The sequence below is a fragment of the Bidens hawaiensis genome, unplaced genomic scaffold, assembly GCF_021521415.1.
Source record: "Bidens hawaiensis isolate Kalapana, Puna unplaced genomic scaffold, B.hawaiensis_p1.1 tig00000458_1, whole genome shotgun sequence".
NCBI classification, from domain to species: Eukaryota; Viridiplantae; Streptophyta; class Magnoliopsida; order Asterales; family Asteraceae; genus Bidens; species Bidens hawaiensis.
In genome coordinates this window covers 772,639-796,902 of record NW_027491030.1, presented here as the reverse complement: position 1 = coordinate 796,902, position 24,264 = coordinate 772,639, and the positions used below count along the sequence as shown (strand labels likewise).

The following is a 24,264-nucleotide window of genomic DNA, read 5'->3' as shown; positions in this document are numbered from 1 at the left end:
GCTCATATTATATATACTCAAAACTATGAAATTGCTCACCAACATACGTGTTGACAAATGTTATTTTATGCATTGTTACAGGTTTGATTATTTCTTGAGTTGGAGTGCGAAGACGTCATTCTATTTGATACCGCTAGGTTATTAGAAGAATGAACAATATCTATCTTTTATATTTTGGTGTTTATTTGTATGAACAATATGTGTCACCTTGATGTTTGAATGAAAATAATGAGTTGATTCAATATTGTCACTTTAATATGTCTTGTGTATTTGTCCAATCACGTTGCACCCCGGCATGTTCCGCCGCCTTTGATTAGGGTGTTACAGTGTATCACCTCAATGAGTTAAGCAATAAATCATTAGCATTTAAGTATACATAAAAGCATCCTATAAAGCATTTTAATTATTTATCTTTTTTACATATATGAAATAAAATGTTTAATATAGAGGTTATGGTGCATAGCATGACTATTCATGGTGGTTAGATTTGCCCGTCCTGGTTAATAATAAATGTATCTAAGACACAAACCAATTTGGAATGGACAACTTACTTGCCTCCAGGTATTCTAGATGCTGATTGTTGGATGCACCTATAAAATCATGTCATATATATTAGAAAACTAAATTTATTTAATAATTTAAGCAGTGTAATTACAAATAGAGTATATGCCACGTGATACTAATAACTATCATTGTCACTTTGGAACATTCATAACTAATTGTAGTTAAAACAATCCAACAATATTCTCACCTAATTGGTTAACGACTTTTTGACAATATGACCCAATCTCATTCAACTCCCAAATAATAATATTATTATCATTTTGATGGAGAGGTTATAACGAATAAATAATATTAAAATAAATGGTGTTAAAACTTAAAATTATTGTTATTTAAATTCAAGCGAGTAAAATCGTTTAAAGGGTGACTGAATAATAACAAGTAATATACTAAAATATGATAATGAGCACCTGCTGAAGCGTCGGGTTAATATGTTGAATGACGACCCATGTTTTAATGTTTCAAAAATATCAACCCTAACTCGTACACTTAAATTGTGTAACCCAAACATGACCCATTTAACCCACTTATATATGTGTTAGCTAAGTTGTAAATGTATTAATCAGGGTATGTGAACCGCAAAAAATGGGTTAAACAAGTCATAAACATGTTAGTGGGTCGACACGTTTACATAAGTGTTTTGTTATAACATGTATTTTTTCACAGCTTAAGCTATAAGAAAACCTGAATAGATGTTGAACGCTTTTTAAGTTGCATTGAAAAAACAAGTTTATCAGTTGTGTAATGAAAGTTTAGTATTGCGTCCAAATTGACGATTACCATCCAGTAAATCAACCCTTATGAAATCGGGCACTTATTAATGAAACATTACCTTAATTATGATAGAAATAATATAAGTTTTGAGATTTTAATTAGGCTGTTAAGTATTTATGGAGGTATAAAAATGCACACTACATAAATGTATAAAATATATAGTGAAGTTGGTAAATGGTCACCTAGTTGCAGTTAAAATTATAATCATGCTGAATTTATAGCTTGTAAAACAAAAGATTTTGACTTGTGAATCAAGTATTGATTAAAAGTCATTGGTGCACCAACTTGCTAATGTAATCTAAGTACTTCTATCTTTTAATCTCATAACCTACTTTGCCTACCTCCAAACAACCTCATATTCCTTCACTATATAAACCAACCAAAGCCCATGTTAACTCTCACAACAAACTCATCTACAAACCAAACCACGATACAAACCGATCGAACCCATGGCTCGACTAACCAGCATTGTTAGCCACTTGTGCTTGAGCTTCTTTTTGATATTTTCTAGTTTAGCATGTCTCATAAATGCTAAAACTCACTTCCATGGGTTCACTGTATGTGTCCTTAACTTGTTTTAACTTTTAAACACATTTCTTGATTTGTTTATATGTTTTCTTGAGACTAATTGTTTGAAATGAAAATAGGTTCAAGCGACGAAAGTGACCCGATTGTGCAAAACCCATAATTCTATTACGGTGAACGGGCAGTTCCCGGGCCCCACTTTGGAAGTTAACAATGGTGATACTTTAGTTATAAAGGTTGTCAACAAAGCTAAATACAATGTCACCATTCACTGGTATACCAAAACTCTTATCTAGAATAATATTACATATAACTTACATATGTTCACTAAATATTATTCTTTTTGAAATTTTCAGGCATGGTATTAGACAGATTAGGACAGCATGGGCCGATGGACCCGAGTTCATCACTCAATGTCCGATTAGACCGGGACAAAGTTACACGTATCGGTTTACAATCTCGGGTCAAGAGGGGACACTATGGTGGCATGCACATAGTTCATGGCTTAGAGCAACGGTTTATGGTTCTATTATTATTCACCCGAAACAAGGAGATTCTTACCCGTTCCCTAAACCAAATCGCGAGTCGGTCATTATGCTCGGTACATAACAATAAATACATATTAAAATTAAACATAAACATAATCAGAAATGTACTTCAGCTTAAGTTAATGATGTTATTGTTATTAGGTGAATGGTGGGACGCGAACCCAATTGATGTTATTAACGAAGCGAGAAGAACCGGTGGAGCTCCGAATGTTTCTGATGCGTTTACCATTAACGGTCAACCGGGTGATCTTTATAACTGCTCAAGCAAAGGTTTGTTTCAAGTTTCAACAATGATATTAAAAAAAATAATCTTGTTAGCAAAAACTAATGATACATTGTTTTTTTGAACATAGATACTATAACAGTTCCAATAAGTTCAGGAGAAACAAACCTCTTACGGGTGATTAACGCAGCGTTAAACCAGCCATTATTTTTCAAAGTCGCTAACCACAACTTAACCGTCGTGGGAGCCGATGCTTCGTATGTGAAACCCTTCACAACCTCGGTTTTAATGCTCGGACCAGGACAAACCACGGATGTGTTACTAAAAGGTGATCAAACACCAGGCCGATATTATATGGCAGCACGCGCGTATGCAAGTGCACAAGGGGCGCCGTTCGACAACACCACCACTACCGCCATTTTGAAATACACGACCGCTAAGGGGGTTTCGTCTAAACCAATTATGCCCTCCCTACCACGTTATAACGATACCAATACCGCCACCGCCTTCACCACCAGTTTTAGGAGCCAGGGCAAAACCCTGGTTCCTAAAACAATTGATGAGAATCTTTTCATCACTGCGGGCCTTGGGATCAACAAGTGCCCGTCAAAAGCCAAGGCGAGCACGTGTCAAGCACCAAATGGAACCCGCTTCACTGCAAGTATGAATAACGTGTCTTTTGTGCTACCATCCAACTTCTCATTGTTGCAAGCACACCATCATGGGATTCCCGGGGTTTTCACAACTGATTTTCCAGCGAACCCTCAGGTTACCTTTGACTACACGGGTAATGTGAGTCGGGCCCTATGGCAACCGATTCGTGGGACCAAGGTTTATAGGCTGAAATATGGGGATAAGGTGCAAGTGGTGTTGCAAGGAACGAGTATTTTCACAAGTGAAAACCACCCGATTCATCTTCACGGATATGATTTCTATGTCGTTGCAGAAGGCTTCGGGAACTTTAACCCGAAAACTGATACTTCTAAGTTCAACCTTGTGGACCCGCCTCAAAGAAATACAGTTAGTTTACCTGTCAACGGGTGGGCGGTTATTAGATTCGTTGCAGACAATCCAGGTAAAAAATAGGAAATTAACAGGGTGTGCATGGGCCGATTTTGGCTCGAACCGACCAAAAATCGAATATTAAGTTTTTGGGTTTTCACAATGGGTCCGTGTCGGTTTTCTTTCGGTTTTTAGCCATTTGACTTGAAACTTTTTAGCTGAAAAAAAACAAACCAAAAAAAGCAAAACCGAATTCCGAACCAAAAATTCGGTTTTTGAAAAAACTATAAAATCAAACCGTTGGTTTTGGGTTGGTTTCGGTAATTTCAGTTTTTTCGGTTTGCTTTATACAAAAACCAAAACAGAAAATCAGCTTTTGTAAAAAACATAAAACCAAACCGTTGGTTTTGGGTTGGTTTTTGTTATTTCGCTTCAGCTGTGCCAGTTTTTTGGGTCACGAATCGCTATTTTCGGTTTTGTGCACACTAGAAACTATAACAAGCATATTTACATGCTCAAACAGCCTAAATCTCCAACAAATGTTTCTTAAATGCTTAATATCGCTAATCTTTTCAGGTACGTGGATTATGCACTGTCACCTAGACGTTCACATCGGTTGGGGTCTAGCTATGGTGTTTGTAGTCGATAACGGGATTGGACTTATGGAGACACTAGAACAACCACCAAAAGACTTGCCAGTTTGTTGATAGTTGAGACACCAATGACAGTAACAAAATCATCATAACAGCAATATAGCTTTCTATAATTATTGAATTTTAATGTTGTTTTTTCCCCAATTTGTGGATGTATCATTTTTTCCCTATTCCAATTTGTAATCTGATATACTCAAATTTATACAAATTCTCATTAGTTTCTTTGTTTCTATGGTTCTATATGATCATCATTTGTTACCAATTGCATCATCTATCAAATCTATCCATCTTAAGTTCAAACTTATGAGAGCCCAAGCCCGAGCTCGTCTTGTTTTTTAAAGACTCGTTTCATCTTTTTCACAAAGCTCGTCTTGTAGCTGTTTTTTCAATCTTGGGCTCGGCTCGGCTCGTCTGTTATTTATTAATTAATTTATATACAACTTAATAATTATTATCTAGTTTGTGAAAAACCTTAAACAAGCCTAAGCTCAGCTCGAGCTCGGGTGTGCGGTGTGAAATTATTACATAAGAAGTCCAAAACAGGTCAAACTTAAAAATACACCAGGCACGTTAAGGCTCTACGAGCCTAAACGAGCTTCCAACACAAGGCTCGAGCATGGGCTCGATAACTAAACGAGATTTATTTGAGGCTCGAGCTTGAAAAAGCTCGGCTGTTATCGAGCTTATTCGCTTAAGTAACTCGCGAGTGGCTCGGCTCAGGTCGTTTGCACCCCCTTACATTCCTAATTATATAGTTTATTCATAAAAGAAAATCAGATATCGTTTTTAGGGCAGATTATCAGATTCCTAGCGAAAATTACCCTAACTTTGAAATTAAGATTTATGAATCACGATATTGTTGATATAAATTTTGATCAGACAAATTGATGATTAAAAACCTAGAGGATTGGATGGATGTGTAGATGTGTACTTATTATTATTATTATTATTATTATTATTATTATTATTATTATTATTATTATTATTATGTTGCAGTACGGACGGACGAGTATGGATGTTTTCGGACGAGAGTGCACCGTTAGTCCGTGAAATTGGTGGGGGATAAGGTTCACCGGTAACCGGCAAAGGGAACACAACAACATTGACTATTGACACGAGGGCCTGTTTTGTTGTTGTCGTCCTTTTTTTTTTCTTTTTTTTTTCATATTATATTTTGATAAATAAAGTTTTAATAATAAATTAAAAAAACATAGGATTTATCCACCAAATTTATATACGAGCTCGAGCAACGGAAGATTTAGGTTCGTGTTTAAGCTAAGCTAAGCTTGAGCTCAGCATGATTTAAAAATATTAGTCATACTCTATTGAACTCGGTTAACATTGTTTGAACTTAAAAGAAAAGAAAATGTTTTGATATAAGTAGGGACGACAATGATACGTAGTTAAACTTAAAATATTGGAATGTATGTTAGTTTATCTAAGGGTTTGAATTTTCGTCACGGAACGAAATTTGTGGGTTTGGGTTTGGTATAAACGGATTTGGGTCGAACACGTATCCCTATGCTAAACAGACCGGGTTAACCCAATGGGGTCACGGGTTGGCCCACTTAACTTGATTTTTTTTAAAAAGCAAATATGTTTTACATAATAAATAAAATTGATTTGGTATCATATGTAAAGTATTATGAGCAAAATGTAATTGTTTTGTATAAATTTGTATTTTTGTATATGTAAAAATAATATGTGAGTCGTGTTCGGGTTCACGTGTCTTACACAATTTTAGGTACGAGTCGTGTTTGGGTTTGTGTCAAATTTTCGGGTTCATGTCGGGTTGGACACGCCAATCCACAAACACGACATATTTAACACTCCTAAATTTACTCTCTAACATCTGGAACTAATTAAAACAAGCTAAGCAAGCCAGTCAACCTTGGTTTGAGCTTGACTAGTTTATTCACCGAGTATATTTTTAGCGTTTTTAATACTTTGTCATAAGTAATTTGGAGTTAAAAAATAATCTATTCGGTTTAGGCCTAATAACACATTTTAGATCTAGATTTAAAACGTTACATGCTAAGTTATGTTAATAAATTTTATTTGGATAGGCATTTATAAACAGATAGATATAAAACTCAACTTAATTATATATAAATTTAAACCTTAAATGTATAAATGTATGATTTTTTAAAAATTATAATAAAAAGAGTATAAAGTAAAAGGTTACTACTAGATGAGGATTGTAGTTACGAGAAAAGTTGGTGACATTTTTATAAAGATTTGGTACCTAAGCAAACAATCTCTTCGCCAGCAAGAAACGAGGTTACTAGAAACCAGCCGCAATCCAAACTCCATCACACGCCACGTGTCAAATTCCCCGTACCTCAAAGAGCCACGGATCGATCAAAATCATGGAACACGTCATCCTCATTACTATCCAGATATTTAATCATTAAAAAACATAAATTATAAAATATTTAGATAAGTCTAGAGAAGGCTATATATGTATATATCCCAATCATTTTATTTGCTTGTGACGTTATTGTTGTTGCTCAATCCAACAGAAAAACCGCGAAGATTCTACTTATCCATTAGCCCAAAATCTGTACGGACAAAGACAGGTTTTTACAGATTTGTACAGACGATATTAGAGTTTTTGATTCGTGCTTCATGTTCATCAATCGGTATGTATATGTTTGTTTTAGTTTCACCTTCAATATGAGGTTTGAAGTCTCATGTTTGATTATTTGGATGATTCATGCTTAAGCTATGATTGTTGTTCACTTCGATTTAAATCTTCACGTTTTGAAATTTTAATGGATGACCATTGAATCGAAAGGAAGCCATAAAAACTGAATCAAAACAAAAGGTGATGATTTAGTTTTATATTTTTGTAAAAATGGATTCTGTTTTAGTCTACATGGAATAAAAATGGAAAAACTGATATGAACCGAGCCTAATTGAATTTATAGATTTTTATTTTAAATAATTCATTAGAAGTTGGTGCATACGTAACTAATTTTTTTAGCTCCACTTATAACAATCAATTAGTTATTAATTTCATTAACATGATTTATATCCAAATTTGGTATTTAGGGCTACTTTTCTTTTTCTATTGGCCAAAAATTTTAGCTTAATCATTTAGTTGTTAATTTAATAAATTGATTTGGATCCAACTTCGTATTTTGGGCTATTTTTATTTTGTTCTAACCATAAATTTTCAAGCTCAAACGATAAAATCCAAAAAAATCAAAACCTAACCGAAAAACCCAATAACATAAGTCAAAAAATTCAAAATCAAACATTTTTCGATAAGCGGAGTTTTAGTTTTTTGTCGAACTGAACCGTGCATAACCCAAGTTACGAGATAAACAACATTGGGAGTAAGTAGAACTTTGGCGCCAAATTTTTAGCTAATTATTTTTTTCTAATATTAAGATACCAAAATAGTAGTTGATTGCTTCGGCCCCAAGCAAGCCTAGTAGATCGGTCTTTGTTTAATAAATGCGCTGATTGCTTCGTGTTATGCACGTCACAGATTACTGTGAACCTTAATACTTATATATATATATATATATATATCCTTATTACTTCCTTTCGATTGATGTTCTGTGTTTTTCCTACAGTAATACAGAAATGAGTCTTTCAAATACACAATCAAACACAGTTTCATCTTCAAATGACTCCTCTAGAAAGAAACGATCAAGAACCCGACGCGACGGACCGAAATGCGTAGCGGAAACACTCGCTAAATGGAAGGAATACAACAATAAAATCGATTCCTTGGATGAAAAGGCGAAACCGGTACGCAAAGTTCCCGCCAAGGGTTCAAAAAAAGGTTGTATGAAAGGTAAAGGGGGCCCCGAAAACTCGAGGTGCAAGTATAGAGGTGTGAGACAAAGGACATGGGGTAAATGGGTGGCCGAGATTCGGGAACCGAATCGAGGTAAGAGGCTGTGGCTCGGGACGTTTGGGTCGGCTGTGGAAGCTGCCTTGGCGTATGATGAAGCTGCCCGGGTTATGTATGGGTTGTGTGCGAGGTTGAATTTGCCGAATTGTGGTTCGGTGGTGTCGAATGGCTCGTCGAGTTGTGACTCGACTACAACTTGTAGTCATTCGGTGGATTTTAAACAAGAGGACTTTAAACGGGTTAAACAGGATGAAGGTGAATCGAATAGTACGCCGTTGACCATGGTCAAACAAGAAGTTAAAGACGAACCGGTTGAAGTTGATGAACAAGACGAGTTTAAGTTTCAAAATGATATGTTTGATATGGAAGAGCTTCTTGAAATGATGGGTCAAAGGGATCCAGGAATCGGGTCAGATCAGGTCGGGTCATGTGAGCCGGAGTCACATAATATGGACCATGAGTATGAACAACATCAAGATACTTGTGGGTCGGGTTATGGGATGGGCTATCTCAACCCGGGTCAGCCCGAGGTGGGCTGCAATGAGCTCCAGAAACTCGATGATAGTCTTTGGCTGGAGCCGAATAGTCAACATGGTTATGGGTTTGAAGGTGATTATGGGTTTGACTTTCTGATGCCGGGTCGACCCGAAGATTATAACTTTGGGTTGGATGATCTAGGGTTTCAGTTTGGGGGCTGATTTCTTGTCCTGAGTACAAGACGGGCAGAAATAACATGATCTTCGACCATCTATTGGTGAAACTGGAATTAGCAGTGTCTCGTTTACAAGCGGGACACTAAATTTCCGGATGTTATTAATAACATTCGGATGTTTTTTTCTTCTGAATTCAGAACTTGAAGCTAAGATATTAGTTTTTTTCCTTGGGCACTAAAATTTTAGATTTTTCCTCTTGATTCGGACGTTATGTTAAGCATCTAAGTTTATAGATGGAGTTATGGATACTTGTAAGAACTTGTTATAGGTTGAAAGTGGAAATAATCACCTCGTTGTAATATTATCATTTGAATAGGAAGTGTTCTTTTGTTTTTTTTTCATTTGATACTTTAAAGTTGTGTATTCATATTTTTGTATTGTATTATGTCTTGTATAAAATGAAAATAAAATCATCAATACTATGTCTTCCAGATTGTAGTTAGTGTACGATTTTTTAGATTAATTGTTCCACTTAGGTGAAAGTTGTTTGTTTCAAATAGGTGCTTAGCTAGTATGTGCTTGATATAGAGTGGTGGTTTTTGGATATTTGTATGTTACTCTAGGGTACGTGGTTGTTTGCATTGCTATTGGTTTTGATTTGGCGCTTGTGTTTAGTGTAACATGTTCTTGTTGCTTACGTGTTTAAAGTTCACATTAGTTGATATTATATATAAAACCAATTATAACTAAATAAGAAAATAGTAAAATTAAAATATTGATAGGTTTTTTATTTGGAAAAGAAAGATTCACTTGAATTTAAAGCTACATTACATTGGTGAGATTTCTACTTAGTTGTCGACTCAAAAAAATAGGTTATCAACGTATGTTTTGCCTGCTATAAGGGAATGCATTTCGTTGTTCTCAATTCTAAATTTCGGAGTTCAATAACTTCAACAGCCTTTGATGGTTATACGGGTATCTAAATACATACAAATGAGATTCATATAAACGGTGAACGATGATTCAGAACATGGGAGTAATTTAAACATGGAGAACTTGAAACCATAGTTGTGGAGTTAGTTATACCACGATTAAGTAGAAGCTTTAAAAGATATTTGATAACCTTGAATATAGAGAAGAATAGTGATCTTTCGAAAGTTACGAAATGCTAATCTATATTGGTTTAGAGACAAAAGAAAAAAGAATTATGATTTAAGTATCAAGATTCGAGAAGTACTTGTAAAATGGTTTATTTAATATATATCCAAATCACTATACGTTATTATGTTTGTGTAGTGTTGTCTTTTAGAGGTGGACAAATAAATCGGTTAACAGAACTGACCTGAAAATCAAATCGAAATTTAATCGACTTGAAACTGATTATGGAGAAACAATTTGAAACCGAAAGCTAACCTAGCCCCCCACCGTCAATCACCATTAGCCATCGTCGATTCCACCAATAGGCCAACGTTGGTCGCCAAGGTATGTTTTATTTTTATTTTTTTACCTTTTTTAATTTCTTGATGCACTCAATTTAACATAATTTATTATTGTTACTTTAGCCTTGTATTGGGTGTTGTGTTATATTATATTTTTATTATGTTTATTGTTTTAACGTTAATCTTTGTTTAAAAAAATTAAGTCATATAATTCGTTACTCGTTAGGCTTTTTTTTCATTTGACTTGGCAGAAACATTTAAATCCTGACAGTTTTGTTATATGTTTTTGGAAGTCGGAATTTATTTAATGTTGAATTGTATTAAATATGTATCTAGATAGTATCATAGTATTATTCAGGGCCGTCTCTGAGAATTTGAATACCTCGGCCGAGCCAAAATAAAAAGACCCGTAGGCCTTAACGAAAAGTTTTTATTCGCTAATGTACATGGATAAAACTGTTATCAATCGATTTATTATAAGCAGAAACCATTCTGAGCATGTAATTATCTCATAAACCATTGCAAATAACCTTATTTTTAACACAAAAAAACATATATATGTAATATGTATAAAAACTTTTATGCCCCCGAAACTTATGTGTCACAGCCGATGGTGCGGCTCGCACACGCTCCGAGCCTCCCCTTTTTTTTCTTAACATAAAAATCGTTGTGTAATGGACTGATGCCAATGGATATGCACTTGAATATGGTGGGAACGAGTTAAGGTCAAATGGATAATTAATGGACATCGGTTGATAAGTGGTAACAAGTGGATATGGACATCGGTAGCCATATCCCATCCATGAACTTGAAAATGGAAGTACGAATTAAATGTTCTTAATTTAACGTTTTTGTTTCATTTTTCAAATAAAATGTTTTTCTTAATATTTTTTTTGTTCAATATACTTATCAAATCTTAGTCTTTAATAAATGTTTCTTTTTAATTTCTTAAATGTTAAAGTTTATAAACATGTTTTAAGTTTTCTTATGTTAATCATTGTTTTTAGGATATCGAATCAGTATTTTTAAAGTTTATATATTCTTTTTAGTTATTAACAATTTTTTTTTATTTTTTGTATAAATATTAGTAGAGATTTTTTAATATTGTTCTTTTAAAGTTTTTTTTTTATTTTCTTTTTCTTTTTGGAATCACATCAGTATTTGGTAAAAGCATTTAATATTTTAAAAATTCTTTTAGTTTGCTTTCTTTTGGTATGAAAAGGTATTAATATTATACATTTATTTTTTGGTTTTTTCTTTTAATTTTCTTGCACTCAACGTGGATACACTAGGAACTTAACACGTGGATACACTAGCTCAACACGTATAACGTATTCCAAACTCAAGATCAATATAGGATATGTGGAAGATTAAAGATTGTTTAGCACAGTTGACAATGATGGTTTTAGGTGATCAACGGTAGTACATGTAAAGAAACAAACATACCCGACAAAATCTCAATCATAACAAGCTAAAATCTCAATCATAACAAGCTATTTGTATGGTATAAAGAGGGTGCGTTAGGACTTAGGGCAAGCCTTTCTCTACCCGCACCGCAAGTGATACTAGTATATCAGATAACATAAGATGTTATATGAAAATATAGAAGTAAACTACATTTAACATGAAATAATGGGTAAAACTATAATAGCAAAACATAGTAGATTAAATAATCTACATAAGGCGCCACTTAACTATAAAAATATAAAAATATTATCAAAAAACAGATGAACTGTCACCAAGAGAAGATAGATATAAAATAAAATCCGCATTGTACAACTCAAATACAGTTATGATAAAGTACAAATAGTATACCGATAAAATCATGAATAGCTCAGAACTTCATAGAAGTATATGAGCTATGTGACTCATGTCCTCTAAATCTTCTAACCAAAGACATAAATGCACTCTGCAAAATCAACCACCATAATTAGATATCAAACTATTTTATATATTATTTGAATATTTTCTAAATAACTTATAAAAGGTTTTAAAAATATAGTGGATCGCCTTTGCTCTATGAGGCAAGCTAGCCCAAAATTCCAAGTCAGGTATAATCTGAAGAGATATATAAAATGGTTAAGAAAGACCAAACAATATAACACATACATATACATATAATTAATTATACACACATATATACGGGAGAGAAGATAATTTTTACAAGAACAAAATAAATCATTTATTTTTTCAACTTTAAAAAATTTGTAAGTACAAGAAAATGATTAAAATGCAATGTTTATTCATCTCGCTTTAACATTCTAAAAAACATTAAAACAAATTTTGTTTATTTATAGTACCTACGCATGTGTAGGTAGACCGTAGATGTTAAAAAATGAGAGAAAAAAACCTATTAACAAATTAGTTTAATGGTTTTTTAAACTATATAACATAGACTAATAGACATTTGAATGTAAGAAGTAAAAGTTCTTAAAAATATGAAACATTAGTTTAAAAAACCTATGAACAAAGTAGTTTAGTTTTCGGTAATGAACCTCTCCCTACACATACCACTACTACAAAACTGCAATTTAGAAGCGATTCATTTTTTGTATTTAAAGCGGTTAACAGCAAAAACCGCTTCAAACCTGCTCAAAATTATATAAAAAATTTAAATCACATAAAAGTTTCATGTTAAAAGCGGTTTCCATGTTTCCACTGCTTCAAACCCATTTAATTTCAAAATACCAATGAAACGACTGCATGTGCTTCTCCTTCTCGATAAGGATATTTTCTTCCATTCAATTTTAATACCAACTAATTCACATGTCTTCTCCAATCCATGTAATTGTTATACAGTTAGATGTGTCCAGTTAAAAGAAAGGAGTTACCATTAACTCTGAAAGGAACCGAGTTCAAGTGAGTTTCTAGCCCCATTTCCTTGTTATGTTTTCGGGGCTGTGTGCATACTCAATGTGAATGTTAATACACTTAACTTAAGTGGTAAGTGTATGCTATATATGATATATGTGATAGAATGTATGAATGTAATGAACGAATGCTTGTCGGTACGTGAACAATCTTCGTATATTGCACGTATCGTCAAGGAGCATGATTGTTAGATGAATAATGTGAAGAACGCCTAAAGTGTTTGTATGCTACGATGTAATTATCGTAGATGTGAGGTATGTGTAAGCAGGTACACGAATGGTATGTGAGATCTACGTCCGGCATAGTAAGTTAGGATGACAAATCCTTCTAAACTTCTTTTGGACCTAGACTCGATATGTGATAGCGTAAATAAGGACCGTAAACCTTATTAGCGTTCCTTATACGGATATTATATAAATGAGTATGCGTTCCTTCTATGGGGTACCTTCAATGGACAATAAATATGGTTCCTTTTATGGATCAGGGAGCTTAGAATAAAAAAAAACGGATGTCGAAAAGTGGTTTAAAATTATTTGCATAAGTCATGTGTTGCTGACGTATTTTATAAACTGTTTTACAGGAAACCACTAACCAAATGCATTGAACATTTACGGTCCAATCCGGTTTCATATAGTCGGGTTTTGGTATAAATTGCACACCAAATCGATCGCTATAGTTTGAAAATGTTGAAACTGGCCGAAAGTTAAAGAAAAACAAACCGTAAAATTAAACCAATGACCGATTGATATGGTTTCAAACGAGCTATAATACCCAAAACCGTATAATTAAACCGATGACCGATTTATATGATTTCAAACGAGCTATAATACCCAAAACCGTATCAATGTCTGCTTTCAAATACTCATTGTATTGCGCCGAAAACCGTCAAGTAAATGATAATAATTACATCATCTAATTTCATTTACCGCCAATTTCTTCTAAGTTCTAACCAGCCATTGTTTTCTCTTTTCATTTCCCAAATCTTTCAACCCAAATCTCTCAAACACCCGCCATCCGCTTCTCTATTCCCCTAACCCGCCATTGTCTTCATCTCCACAAAGCCAACCCTAAACGAACCGTGCCATCAATTTCATCTTCACTGGCCAAACCCTGCCATCGATTTGAAGCATTTTCTCCGAACTTCAAGAAAAGGTAACTATTGGAGATTTTTATTTGTTTGTTAGAATAACTATTTGGAGTTGTTTAGGCATCTGGTCCCTAGCTTGTAGGTTTTCCAATTATTTAATACATGTGAATGCCCGCAAGGTGTTTGTGAATATGCCTGCCATTTGTTGTTCTCTTTTCTATTAACTTGATTTATCGAAAATGTAAATTTGTTTACCAAGTTGTGTTAGATAGATAGATGTATGCTTACAAGAAAGTCAGTCTATTTACTTATGTATTGTTCACTTTTTAACGAGGGTGGGTTACTACTGCCTGCGGATATGTTACTTGGTTTGGAGGAGAATTAAGATTAAGGATTTCGTATCACCTTGCTTTGCTAATAGTGAAGTTCCAACGAGAGAGTGGGAAAAACAATGGTAACAAGTTAAGGTATTCTTATTAGTATTTAATATATATTATTTATTTAATTGTAGATTAAAAAACTCCGAGTCATCCCACCAATTAGCGAGTGACTCGAGAAAGGGCCCGGGTCATAGTGCATCAAGGCACAATGATAACGTCTCGCCTCAAGACGACCAATTTAACAATATTGATTATTTGTATGACGTTAATATGACAATAATGAATTTGTCAACACTCTTGTAATCATTTCACTTTAGTAATATATGGGGGTGCAAACGAGCCGAGCCGCTCGTGCTCGGATCAATAAAAAGCTCGAAACAGAGCTGCGCTTTATTCGAGCTCGAGTCTTGTATGGGAAGCCCGTTTACATGACCTAGTCGAGGTCTAGCCAAGCTTCGGCCCGGTTAAGTAATTACACGACCTCGTTTCAATTTGTTCTCAAAATATATAAAAATAATTACAATCGTGTATAAATATATTAGTAAATAACAAGCGAGTCAAGCTACAACTTGAAACAAGTTAAGCTCGTTTACACACACATATATGCGTGTGTTTATATTATAACAACTTGTTTGTTGTTTTAGTGAGCCAATCTGGAAGTTGATCGAGTTCAACCGCTTCCTAAGTTCGCTTGTAATGTAAGTTTTTATTTTATTTTATATTTATTTGTACAATGTACCGGTATTATTTTATTTTTATCTGTACACTGTATATTAGGTTTGTTTTGCGCTTAATTTGAGCTCACAAGTCGGGTTTGTTATTCAGGCTTGTGTTGTGTTGTTTGGGTTTTATTCTAAAAACAAAACCCAAACACTTATTTTGTTGGTGTTCAAAAGTAAAAATAATTAGCTAATAGCTAATATTTGAAGCTATCGACATTTAAAATTTCTTTATACTCATGTGATACTATGGTCATTAGTTTGTGTTTTATTGCTTATATGGGTTTGTTAGTTGTAGCTAATGTGCACACAATATTTCTATAACATTAAGTTAGATTACCTTTGGTTATCAAGGGTATTCTAGTAATTTGGGATTAGTTAGAATGTATGTTTTGGTTATTCGGGGTTCGACGTGTTTGAGTTGGGTCCGGTTTTAGAGGCAACGTGAAAATAAACGTCCGCATTTTTGTTACGGGCTTTCGTTTACGGGTTTGTTTTGGATTGAGTTGTTTTTTGTTAAGTTTTGTCGGGTTCTTATACATAAGATTGTGGTTTTGTTCGGGTTATTCTAACTTTATTTATTTGTTTTTAGATTTGGCAAGAATCGGGATTGGCTACGTTCGCGATTGACAACACGATAATAAGAGTAATGCCGCCGCTTGCTTTTTGATTGATTGTTTTAGGCAGCCCCACGTTAAGTTAGATTTATATGTTTTCTATATTGTTGAATTCGGAAAATTTGTATAGTTTTTGTACTGTCGAGTTCGGAAAATTTGTATGATTTTGGTAATATAAGCAACGTTTTTCGTTGCATAATTATGTTAATTTAGCAGTTTTCATCCAGCTAAAAGTGATTTAAATTGCAGCTAAGGAATAATAATTATTAAAATAGTAGGTGGAATAATGGCAGATAAAATAAATTTGTAAAACAATGCCAGCTAAAAAGAATTTCAAAGTTTGAAGCGGTTTTGACAAAGAAACCGCTTTAAAATATGCACCGCTTTAAACTCAAGGGAAATTCCAAAACCGCTTCAAAGTGATCAAAAAATCCATTAACAGCGAGCTCCATAAAAGCGGTTAAAAACTGCTTCAAACTCACCATATTACCGTTTCTAAGCTAACATATATGTAGTAGTGCACACGCGCACGAGAGCTGCATAATAAACAATAAGCGTGTGGGGAAACTTACATCTATACCACGAATGTGAAGATAGAAATAGCGATAAGCAGCTCCGGCTATTAGATAACCTCCAAAGAGAACCAAAGTTCTGAGAGAGTAAATAGTTTAAGACAAATTAATAAGTGACAAAAAGAAGAAAAAAAAAACTCATATGCTCGGTTATATAACAAGCCTTACATGATTAAAAGGGTACCAAACCAACCCAAACCGTTGCTGTTTGATGATACGATGTTGGCACAACCAGATGGATGCCTCAATTGAGTAGCCTGTGTATATAAAACATTTGTGTACAATTTAGTACATTACTACATTTAATTCCATAAATTATTGACACGCGCATTACAGAACTAATTTTTAAGTAATTGAAATCATGATTCATTGACTCACATAATCACAAAGGCCAACTTTCTCTAGTATTGTTGGACCCTGTAAAGAATAGATAATTTAAGAGCTGATTAGAAAAAATGAAAATAGATCTACTTAAAATTGTACAGAAATAATAATAGATCTACTTAAAATTTATGAAATTGACCATGATTTTAATAATAATTCAGGGGTGTTCACGGTCCGATGAATCCGATTTTGATAAAATTTCTGTTTTTCTGGTTAAATGGGTCTGCCAGATTGGTCGTTTTAGCGGTGTTAAACGTTTTCCGTTTTTCAAAAATGGTAGTTTGTATTTAAACTTTTAAAACAATAATTATGGTTCATGAATATAATACATTTACATAATTAATAAATAAGAAATGCTTAACATACGGTTCCAAGTTCCAAACCGTCGGCTGACTTATTTTGGTTTGGGCAGTTTGGTCAGCTTCAACGGTTCGTAACTTTAACAATACCCCTAGTTAATAAGAATTTCATGCAATAATAATAAAGAGGGCAAATGAAAATTGTCTCACTTCAACTTGCTTTGAATCGCATACAACCGAGACAGAAAGTGAACAATTCACCATACTATTATGCCACATTTTAACAACAACGCCCATATGAGGACTTGCTTTATCTGCAATATTTAGAACCAAAAATTAGTAACATCATTATATGTAACAATACAAAAATAACCCTTTCATGTAAAATACTGCATATTACCAATAAGATCGGTGGTGGTGGTTGAAGTGTGCCCGATAGTAGTACATAACGGATAGCCTGTACGTATTCACATAAGAAGACATATATAAGTATAAGATTGGGTGTATATATAAAGGTTCTATAAAGAATATACCGTTTATGTTATTTGACATAAGTGCACTGCAGCCCATGCCACATCGAGCTGATCCACCACATTCCTGTAAAGCGTAAAAATAACAAATCATCATGATAATATATATTAACTTGCATAGATTAGAAAATACAAAACTTACCCAACAATCAAAACATTTAGGCGGGTCATGGTTGAAAATCATGGACTCGCAGAGCTGGTCAACACAAAAGAAGATAGAAAGTCAACTTTAAGTCAAACCAATCTCGTGAAACTATGGTCAAATATAAGCTTGGAATTATTTATAAATGTGACAAAAGATTTAAAAAAAAAAACTAAAATAATGATAGATGTAACCTGGTAGAGCCAACCTGAAACCACACCGCAGTCCCATTAGATGAAACCTTGTAATATCTGCACCAATTTATTAAATAACTACATGGTTAGTGGTGTATGCCAAAAAGTAGCTATCACTAAAAAGAATGCACATTAAGGGTATGTTTGGCAAAACTAGCTGTAGCTGGAAGCTGCTAGCTGGTGGCTAGAAGCTGATGGCTGGAAGCTGGTAGCTGTAGCTTTTAGATATATTTAGATGTTTGGCAGAGTAGTAGCTGAAGCTTTTAATAAAATGTATAAAATTACTAAAATGGGCATAACTATAAACAAAAATAGTAAATGTATTTATTTTGGAAGGTTATTTCAGTAAATTAATATACTAAAAGCTTGTAGCTCTTTCTAAACGCTACTAGTAGAAGCTTTAAGCTTTTTCTCCTGACCTAAAAGCTTCAAGCTCCTTGAACCAAACAAGGCTTTTAATTGAGTAGGAGCTTTTTCTTAAAAGCTTGAAGCTTGTAGCTCCTAAAAGCTCCTAAAAGCTTCATGCCAAACATACCCTAAATGGTCAAGTTGTTTACATAATTTATTCTAATTTGTAACGCTTGATATAAAGTTAGGAACTTTGTTGTAGAATACACAAGATGTACCAAAGCTATAGAATACCGAGCCAAGGCGCAAAAGAAAGTTGTTTTCATACGTGGCACGCAGTGGCGGGTCCATGAATTTTAGTCAGCGGGTGTCAAAATTGGTCAACCTAGAACGGGTCAAGTTAAAATGGGTCAAAGTAAAACGGGTCAAACCAAAATGGGCCCGGTAAAAAAAATACATTTAATAAACAACGTATAGAAATGTAAGCAACAAATTTCATCAAAACATAATAAACAAAATATATATTACAATCGACGAAAACCTTTACATAGTTATCATAGATTCATAGCTTAAAGCTCTTACTATACCATTAAAAATACAAAATTAAATAGTGTAGAACTATAAAAAGGAAATCATCATCATCATCATCGTACTCAGTATATCCCACCAATAGCAAAGCTATGGTAGGGTCTGAGGAGGGTAAGATGTAGACAGTCTTACCTCTACCCCGTAGGAATAGAGAGGTTGCTTCCGGTGAGACCCCCAGCTCGATGGTAGTTTTGCATCAAGCCTTGGACATAAGGCACATAACACTCAACCATTGGGACACCGGCCGATTGGTGCATGTACCCTTGTCTTTCGGCTATCAAAGCTACCACATGATGCCTGATTAACCTTCCGCCACTTTTAACGTTATTTTCACGAGATTAGTAAAATAACGTCAAAATTAGTGCAATTTCACTTTAGCCCACCTGAGGGTTCACACATATACACATTATATGCGCGCACCCAAGCAGGGCATAACTATAAAAAGGAAATGATATTCGAAATATCTCATATTTGGTCTAATTTTTATAATAGTCCAATTAAACTCAAGAATTTATCACATATATTAGTAACTAATTAATTAAGTAGTTAGAGAATTATATAATAATTAATAATATTAGTTATTTAAAACATCAGTTTGACCTAAAAAAATCCCAATTTTAAGAAAATAAAACATATCCCGATTATTACGCCACCAAAAGTTAACCAATCGCATATATTATTCGCACTACTAACATATCAAGTTAGACCTATTCACACAAACATCTTACCCGTCTTCACTGAGTACGCCATGGGGATATTGTTTAGAAGAAGCTGTTAAATCGTAGTTGTAGAGCTTGTTATGATCGGTGATGCTGTATTCGCAAACAGCAGCAGATATCGATGGAAGCAAACAGATGACTTGAAGAAGAAGAAAACACCGTTGTAAGTACATTGGGCGATGGGTTTGAGGTTGAATCGAAGGGAGTTGTTGTTGTTGTTATGATACGAGGATCATATTTTCAGATAAATGCTGTTCGTGGATTTTGAGGTCCGTTTGTTTGTTTGATGTTGATGATGATGATGATGATGATGATGGTGATGAGCACGAGTACTGACAGACAGTTGTGTTTGAAAGTGATTGCGCTCATGTCTTGTGTTTGTTTTCTTTCAGTCGGTTCGATATAATTGAGTTTTAATTTTACTGTAAAAAAAAGTTTAAAACATTAATTGAAAAGTTAAAACTTGTACGACTTGTTCTTGAGTTTTTTAATCAAAGAAAGAAAAGGAAAGTAGATGGAATGATAAGAAAGGGAAGGGAAGAGCGAAAATTTTTTTCAATTAGGTTTGTTCTTGAGTCGAAAGGAAATTAGAGGAAAGAAAACGATAACTATATTAAAAAATAGTTATCCTTATTAATCATCTCATTTTTAGGAGGATAACTTATTGGGAAAATACATTAATTTAATCTCTCCTAACTCATCCTACTCATTTCCTTTCCATCTTAAAAAAAACACAAGAACATCCATTTTTTAACTATCATTAGTTTTACTTTTCTTTCCACCCTTTTAAAAAACTTAAGAACAGGGAGGTAGTGTCTATTTGAGTTGGTGGTGGAGCCGTGGAGTTAAGGGAATTAATTTCAATTCCAATCTAATTTCATGTCTCGTGCTTTGTTACTGTCACTCAGCATTCAGTTTAGTGATATCAGGTGATGATTAGGGACTATGCGAGTAAGCGATGTTTAGTTACTAGTTAGATAATTTAATTTAACGTGTTTATCTCACCAAATTATCGTGCATACGGGCGAGTGTTCACGGTGTTGGCGTTAGGTGAGAGTTTTTCCCAAATTTAGAAAGACGAGTGTATCCTGATATGATGAATTTAATCAGTAACCCATGTGAATGATTCGTTGATCGTTAAAAAAACGTACGGTATGTTGAAATTTAATTGTTTGTTATTTATAAAAAAATGACTAGATCTTGTAAGGTGAAGTTTCAAGTTAGTATGTTCGGCTAAAAGTGCTTCTTGATTTAACATTTTGTTTTGAAATTCGTGATGTTGGCTGGCCATGATGAATCCTTAAAAATTAAAATGCTAGTTTTATTGAAGATGATTATTATTTGTTTTATAGAAAGATAGAAAAGGTTTATAGAAACTTTCTAAGGTGCTTTTATAAAGTATATCATATTTTAAAAGGAGGTTGGTAGTACCCAGTACCCACCACCTTCTTGGTCAAAAAGTATACCACATTTTAAAAGAGGTTATTGTTTATTTTGTGTGTTAATGAGTATTTCATCTTATAAGTTTGTTAAATTCGTTTAATTATATGAAAAAAGTCAATGATTATCACCTCATGCTTATTTGTTCGTATCTTATATAGTTACAAAAAATAGATCCCAAAATTTTTCCACTAACATTTATTTATTGGGATTACACCATAAAATAGTATCCAACTTTGAAAGTTGTTCCAATCAGGTCACTGAGAAAAACTTTTGTTCCATTAGGTCATTGAACTTTCATTTTTGTTCCAATCCTATATATTTTACATGGATAGCAAGTAATCTAGGTTTTTTTTTTGTAAGAAGTTACTTAACATCAAAGTTGATTTTCAATAATTTTTATAGATTTTTCTGACAAACGTTTGATGAGGTTTCTGAATTATTTGTGAATAAAATAGTGATTTTCAGCAAGATGCGTACTAATCTCATAACGGGTCAAAAGTGTATACATGACTTACCAAATGACAACGGGTGGATATACAATCCTTTTAGTATTATTTAGCATGTTATCTTGGATATGTTTGATCGATTTGTTGATCATGACCTGTTAGTTTGTTGTTATCTAATAGTATAATTAATTTGGATTTTTTGACCCATTAGTTTGACCGATTTATGATTTTCATTTCGATTTATAATTTGTGGCAGGGGAAGCTTTTAGAGCTTCCTAATAAGTATCATTAGCATATAACCATTGTCAATAGTACTTAGTGTCATTCTATACTGTCAAATATCGATAGAAATAAGGAACGGGTTGATGGGTTTGGCGAGACAGGTGCGCGTGTTTGGCTCATGGCATTTTATCGAGCGGTTGGTGTGCACGTATTAAGAAGTAAAGATAAAATAAACAAACCTGTTGTTGTTCGATTGGTATTGAAGCCATGTTGTCGTCTTCGTTGGATTCGCCTAGTTCAAAATCCTTTGTAGATGATAACTGTAACATAAATGGTTCAAAACCAGCTTTTTGGAACAAGATGTCTAATGACGACTTCTACAAAAAGGCGGAACAATTAACAAGCTTTCACAACGAAGAGGCGTTTGCCGACCATGATATGATTTATGTGCCGGAGGTCAAGGAATTACAACGGAACTCCGGGAAAGCAACCCATAAGTAATGTAAACGGTTCTAGAAGATCGCGAGTAGCACACATGGAAGGTGGATTGAAGAAGAAGAAGAAGGTAGGACTGATAGGATTACATTATGTTAGTGTTGATTGAAGAAGATAGGGTAATATGGTTTTGGAGATGAAGTTGATATGAATGGATCATGTGTTTTCAAAGATATATTTATTATATTGTTTTAAAAAAAAACCCAGATTACCTGCTATTCAAGTAAAGTATATAGGATTAGAACAAAAATGAAAGTTCAATTACCTGATGGGAACAAAAGTTTTTCTCAGTAACCTAATTGAAACAATTTTCAAAGTTGGTTACTATTCTATAGAGTATTCCCTTATTTATATGCATAAGTTTCAATTTTACAATATTATTAAAGTGAGAAATAAGACTTATGTAATTGTTTATTATGTCTAATAACACCATGACTATTGTTTCGGTCAAAAATTAACAACTAACTTTTGATCAAATTAGTGCGTGAGGCTAGGTGCTAAATTGTAAATAGATCGGACACAAAGATATGATCACGAGGGAAAAAACCCTTGATTATAATAGTCTTCGTTTCGGTCAAGAGTTTGCAACTTAATCCTTAGTCGAATTTGCTTCGGTTAAGGATTATGAACGTAACTTTTGGTCGAATTAACGCTTGATTATTATGATCGCCGGCACAAAAAACCCCCAGACGGTGAAAACTATCACCGTCAAGTTTATTAATATCGAAAACAAGTGGTTACAAGGGTTGGAGCTGATTGAATATCGAAAGCTAAGTGTTACAGTGATTTATAGTAGCTAAGTAGTGAAAGAGTGTGTGTGACCTATGATATTATCAGTTCAATATATAATAAAAGATTACAATTGTTATCCCGAAAAATCCGGAAACACTAGACTATTTCTTCAACAAGCCGTTAGCTTCCACATTTGTCGGTTGACGAAGTTCAAGTTATATTCCGTTGCAATCCACGTTCTCATAAACATATGTAACACGTGCTCTTATCTGCAAAACAGTTAGATAATATAGGACAATTGAATTAGTCAACGTACCTTCCTCAGAATAACCGCTTGAGTCAATATCATTAAGTTAAGCTCAATTCCAAGAATAAAAATCCACACCCAACAACTATAAAGAAAAAAGGAAATTTGATTGCTAGTGATAGCTTATTGCTATCATTATTAATATTAATTTTTGTATGGTACGTGGTTGTTTGATTTTGTTTGGATCATTATACTATTCACATAAAATAAGTTTTGGAGTTTGGGATTTTACTATAAGTAACTTTTTTTTATTAGGATAGAATAAATGTCTGTCCTCATCCTACTTTTCTCATGCCTCGTAAATAGTTATGTTAATAATTATTACCACTGAGAACAAATTTCCACTATTGCTACTAATGATTAACACTGAAAATCGTTTACGAATGACGTTTAGCTTCCATGCAATTTTCATCAACCATACAAATATGAATCAACTTTCAATAGTACTATTCAATAAGTTAATGGAAATTTAATCCACCATGAGCACTACTAGTTGGTTGAACAATGAGGCCCCGTTAGGGTCTTTGCTCTTGGACCCCAAATGGGGGGCGTTCCCTTGAAGCCCTACTAATAGGGCGTTGTCCCCTTGAATTCTTAGTTCTTTATTGTATGAAATACGAATAATTAATTATCCAAGAGCGCCTTCACACGATCTGATTGGCGTTTCTTATTTTTTCTTTGGTGATAAGTAAATTCCGACAAATCAAAATATTTTAATGACATGAAAACCACTAAGAATTATGTCCATATCATGATTAGTTATTTTGGTATATAGCATGTGGTTTAAACTTGCTATTGAGCTAAATTGAGTCGAACCAGGGTTAGCTTGGCTCAATAATACACGGGCTAGTTAGGTGAGGCTTGAAACCACCCACCAAACTAAAAACTTGAGCTCAAACTTGACTCATTTACTAACGGAGCTC

The 24,264-nt window shown here is 33.8% G+C and overlaps 3 protein-coding genes across 3 annotated transcripts; 2 read left to right on the top strand and 1 right to left on the bottom strand.

Annotated features, from left to right (window-relative positions):
- Window positions 1-1,481: 1,481 nt before the first annotated feature.
- On the top strand, window positions 1,482-4,561 carry LOC143627500 (laccase-12-like). The gene is made up of 6 exons (XM_077097298.1): window positions 1,482-1,892; window positions 1,983-2,134; window positions 2,217-2,461; window positions 2,550-2,678; window positions 2,762-3,706; window positions 4,210-4,561. Exons 1-6 carry the CDS (start codon window positions 1,785-1,787, stop codon window positions 4,338-4,340), a joined length of 1,710 nt encoding a protein of 569 aa, XP_076953413.1. The 5' UTR covers window positions 1,482-1,784; the 3' UTR covers window positions 4,341-4,561.
- A 2,207-nt stretch (window positions 4,562-6,768) lies between these two features.
- LOC143626205 (uncharacterized) lies at window positions 6,769-9,214 on the top strand. The gene is made up of 2 exons (XM_077096356.1): window positions 6,769-6,928; window positions 7,871-9,214. The coding sequence occupies exons 1-2, from the start codon at window positions 6,915-6,917 to the stop codon at window positions 8,850-8,852; spliced, it is 996 nt and encodes a 331-aa protein (XP_076952471.1). The 5' UTR covers window positions 6,769-6,914; the 3' UTR covers window positions 8,853-9,214.
- A 2,979-nt stretch (window positions 9,215-12,193) lies between these two features.
- LOC143625239 (uncharacterized) lies at window positions 12,194-19,976 on the bottom strand. Its single transcript, XM_077095648.1, has 10 exons — window positions 19,706-19,976; window positions 18,056-18,098; window positions 17,848-17,901; window positions 17,709-17,772; window positions 17,576-17,632; window positions 17,386-17,489; window positions 16,871-16,909; window positions 16,661-16,749; window positions 16,493-16,571; window positions 12,194-12,304 (listed from the first exon to the last, which is right to left on the bottom strand). Exons 1-10 carry the CDS (start codon window positions 19,867-19,869, stop codon window positions 12,194-12,196), a joined length of 804 nt encoding a protein of 267 aa, XP_076951763.1. The 5' UTR covers window positions 19,870-19,976.
- Window positions 19,977-24,264: the final 4,288 nt, after the last annotated feature.

Coding starts and splice junctions, on each gene's coding strand:
- LOC143627500 (XM_077097298.1), top strand. CDS start 1,785: ATGGCTCGACTAACCAGCATTGTTAGCCACTTGTGCTTGAGCTTCTTT. Junction 1,893..1,982: donor CTCACTTCCATGGGTTCACT/GTATGTGTCCTT, acceptor AAATGAAAATAG/GTTCAAGCGACGAAAGTGAC. Junction 2,679..2,761: donor TTATAACTGCTCAAGCAAAG/GTTTGTTTCAAG, acceptor TTTTGAACATAG/ATACTATAACAGTTCCAATA.
- LOC143625239 (XM_077095648.1), bottom strand. CDS start 19,869: ATGTACTTACAACGGTGTTTTCTTCTTCTTCAAGTCATCTGTTTGCTT. Junction 17,902..18,055: donor GGACTGCGGTGTGGTTTCAG/GTTGGCTCTACC, acceptor TGTGTTGACCAG/CTCTGCGAGTCCATGATTTT. Junction 16,572..16,660: donor TTTGGTACCCTTTTAATCAT/GTAAGGCTTGTT, acceptor TTACTCTCTCAG/AACTTTGGTTCTCTTTGGAG.